Source organism: Cricetulus griseus, chromosome 8 (genome assembly GCF_003668045.3).
Source record: "Cricetulus griseus strain 17A/GY chromosome 8, alternate assembly CriGri-PICRH-1.0, whole genome shotgun sequence".
Lineage (NCBI taxonomy): Eukaryota > Metazoa > Chordata > Mammalia > Rodentia > Cricetidae > Cricetulus > Cricetulus griseus.
The window spans coordinates 17,882,522-17,886,339 of record NC_048601.1 but is presented as its reverse complement, the minus strand read 5'-3'; the positions used below and the strand labels follow the sequence as shown (position 1 = coordinate 17,886,339).

The 3,818-nt window shown below is 46.9% G+C and overlaps 1 protein-coding gene across 1 annotated transcript; it reads left to right on the top strand.

The window, feature by feature from the left end:
* Positions 1–1,611: 1,611 nt before the first annotated feature.
* On the top strand, positions 1,612–2,294 carry LOC118239265 (60S ribosomal protein L7a-like). The gene is made up of 2 exons (XM_035448739.1): positions 1,612–1,664; positions 1,721–2,294. The coding sequence occupies exons 1-2, from the start codon at positions 1,612–1,614 to the stop codon at positions 2,292–2,294; spliced, it is 627 nt and encodes a 208-aa protein (XP_035304630.1).
* The last annotated feature ends 1,524 nt before the right edge of the window (positions 2,295–3,818 follow it).

The following is a 3,818-nucleotide window of genomic DNA, read 5'->3' as shown; positions in this document are numbered from 1 at the left end:
GAAGTTCTGGGTTGGCCCCTTTATCTGCACCAATAAGAATGCTGAGGCTGAGGGCAAACTTGAGATCTGCAAAACAGAAATGTGAAGAGGGTTTTCAGCTGTTACAGGGGTCTGTCTTCCTTGTGAATCCCTGAGAACTGGATGGGAATGTCAAGGACTCAATTTCCGGTGGTACCCATAGACTACTGCAAATGTGCAACGTGCTATGAAAACTTCACTTCCTTGGTTGAAGGAGAAAACAATGGACCATCCAGAACAGTGCAGTCAGGACAGTGATTGGGATGGTGTCTACATTTTCACAGCAAAGTCTTGGTATTAAAAATAGTTATCATAGTGGGGGGGTGGGAGGAAAGGAGAGAGGGAGAACTGAGATTGGAATGTAAAAAATAAATTAATAAAATACGGTTATCGCCGGGCGTTGGTGGCACACGCCTTTAATCCCAGCACTCGGGAGGCAGAGGCAGGCAGATCTCTGTGAGTTCGAGGCCAGCCTGGTCTCCAGAGTGAGTGCCAGGACAGGCTCCAAAGCTACACAGAGAAACCCTGTCTCAATAAACCAAAAACAAAACAAAATAAAACAAAAACAAAACAAAACAACAACAACAAAACAAACCAGTTATCAAATTCCACCTTCCAAGGTCAGCATCAGCCGTCTGTCTTATGTGAGCAACTTGCCTTTTAAGAATCTATATTCAAGGCCGACCGACCCAGGAACTAGAGCCCTCATCCAGTGGCTGATGGAAGCAGAAACAGACATCCACAGATATACACTGAGCTGAAATCGGGAATTTAGTTGAAGAGAGGCAGGAATGAAGAGCGAAGGGGTCTGTACCAGGTTGGAGAAACCCACAGGAACTGTTGGCCTGAACAAGGGAGAGCACATCGGCCCCAGATGCTGTCGGGGAGGCCAGTACAAGACTGATCCAAACCCCTGAACATGGATGTCAATAAGGAGGCCTCTGCACTCCAGGGAGCCTCTGGTGGTGGATTAGTATTTTTCCCTGGTGCAAGAAGGGACTTTGAGAGCCCATCCTGTGTGAAAGGATACATTCTGGCCCTGGACACATGGGAAAGGACCCAGGACCAGCACAGGAAGATTTGGTGGACTTTGCAGAGCCCCGGTTGAGGGCCCTACCCTGCCTGGGGAGTGGTGGGTGGATGGAGTGGGGGGTAGGCTGGGGGTGGGGGAGGAGGGATGGGGTGAGGGGAGGGAGAGGGAGAAGGGACTTACATGTGAAACAAGCTTGTTCCCTAACTAGAACTAATAAATAAATTATAAAAAAAAGAATATATTCAAGGGCTGGAGAGATGGCTCAGCAGTTAAGAGCACACACTGCTCTTGCAGAGGAATTAGGGTCCCACATCCATGTCAGGAGGGTCCCAACTGTCCACAGCCTCTAGCTCAAGGATGCCCTCTTCTATCCTAGTGGTTACCTGCACTCTTGTGCATATACACAGAGACACATAAAGTAAAAACAAATCTTAAAGAAGAACAACAATAATTATATCTATAAAAGTATTAAATAGCTCTCTCTCTCTCTCTCTCTCTCTCTCTCTCTCTCTCTCTCTCTCTCTCTCTTTCTCTCTCTGTCTCTTCTCCAGCCAAGCAAGATGCCCGAGGGAAAGAAGGCCAAGGGGAAGAAGGTGGCCCGGCCCATGCTGTCGTGAAGAAACAAGAGGCCAAAAAGGTGGTGAATCCTTTGTTTAAGAAAAGGCCTAGGAACTTCGGCATTGGGCAGCACATCCAGCCCCAAAAGGATCTCAAATGGCCCCGTTACATTCGGCTGCAGCGGCAAAGGTCCACCCTCTACAAGCAGCTCAAAGTACCTCCTGCCATTAACCAGTTCACCCAGGCCCTGGACAAACAGCTACCCAGCTGCTCAAGCTTGCCCACAAGTACAGGCCAGAGACAAAGCAGGAGAAGAAGCAAAGGGTTCTGGGCCCGTTCTGGGAAGAAGGCTGATGGCAGAGGGGATGTCCCAACTAAAAGGCCACCTGTCCTTCGAGCAGGAGTCAATACAGTCACCACCATGGTGGACAACAACAAGGTTCAGCTGTCAGTGATTACCCACGAAGTAGAGCCCATTGAGCTGGTGGTCTTCCTGCATGCCCTGGGTCGGAAGATGGGGGTCCCCTACTGCATCATGAAGGGAAAAACCAGGCTGGGACAGCTGGTCCACAGGAAGACTCGTACCACCGTTGCCTTCACACAGGTTGACTCAGAAGACAAGGGTGCTCTGGCTAAGCTGGTGGAAGCTATTAGGACCAATTACAATGACAGACATGACGAATGAGCTCCGCTGCCAGTGGGGAGGCAATGTCCTGGGTCCTTAGGAATCTGTGGCTCCAACTGCCAAGCTGGAAAAGGCAAAGGCCAGAGAACTCCCCACTAAACTGGGTTAAATGTACACTCACTGCTAAGTTTTTTGGACATAAATACAAACTTATCTTCCATCTAAAAAAGAAATGTATTTACCTCAGAAGTTCATTTTAAGGTAAAATTAAATCTTTCCTACAGCTATGGTAACTTTTCAAGTACTTCATTAGATCTGTTTGTAATTATTATAAGGAGAAAATTTGTTTACTTTGTACTCGTTTTGATGGATGAGAACATAAAGTTCAACTCAATTAGTCTTTCTCTACCAGTACCACACATCCAGGAAGGGCACTGACCGTGAAAGGACGGCAGTAGAAGGAATCCTTCTTCACTTCCAGGCCTGTGAGGAGGTTTGTGGTCTGCTTTTCATACTCTAGAATGATGTCGAGTGTCACAGTCTCGTTCAGGTGGTGGAGGTTGACACAGGCCTTTTCAGGAACTCCTGCGTAGAGCTCTGATGGGACCAGCACCACGTATTGTCTGTGGAGAAAAAGATCAACCATGAAGGATTAAAAAGATGTCATTACTGTGGTTTTTTTTCATAGTGTATTTCATATTGTCATCAGACGTAGGTTTCAGCAAGATTGTGTCCTCCAGAGATCACCATAAAACCCAAGAGAAAGTACTGGTGTGGTTCTCTAGTGTTGGGAAATATTCACCCACAGAATATGAGAAACTTTGGGAAATCAATTTAAGTTATTGATGTGTGGCAATTTCCTCCAAATTGAAACATTCCTTCATAGAGGGAAGAAGGAGGCAGGTGAGACTCAAAAAACAGATCTGGAGAGTTCTGGATGGAGAGCTAAGGCTAACAGGATTGATGAGGTCTCTCCAGGGTTACAGAAGCAGTAAACGATGGCTGGAGAGAAGAGAGGAGACAGAGTTGTCTCTACGAGACTCCTGGACCAGCCAAGTTTCCTGGAGGAGGCTCTCCTATCAGCAGAACTACCTGAAAGTGAGGCAAAGAACTCCAGGGGTGTGGCTTTCATGAATCAGCACCCAGACAGAAGTGAGACTTTTGGTTACGAAGTTGTCTTTGAAACTTCCATGCTCCTGTAAGCGATTCCTGACTCATATTCCTGTAGGTAACCCCAATAAATGCATTGGTTCGCCAAGGTGGACTATTTTGGGGTATTGTTGGTTTCCTATCTGGGGTGGGTAGATGTTTGTGCCAGGTCTCCCCTGATATACAGACACACAAGTGCACACGAGCACACACACACACACACACACACACACACACACACACACACACACACACACCATGTGATGTGACGGCTATTATATTTTTTGGTTAGAAATTCTAAATTTCCAAACCATGAACTAATCAGTGGTTTATCACTGGAAGCCTTGAAAACCCAGCCACATGTGGCCTCAGGTTCCATACGAGTACCACAAATCTCTCACCCAGGAAACACTAGAAACTAACACGCAATACATG

Coding starts and splice junctions, on each gene's coding strand:
- LOC118239265 (XM_035448739.1), top strand. CDS start 1,612: ATGCCCGAGGGAAAGAAGGCCAAGGGGAAGAAGGTGGCCCGGCCCATG. Junction 1,665..1,720: donor GTGGCCCGGCCCATGCTGTC/GTGAAGAAACAA, acceptor GAAAAGGCCTAG/GAACTTCGGCATTGGGCAGC.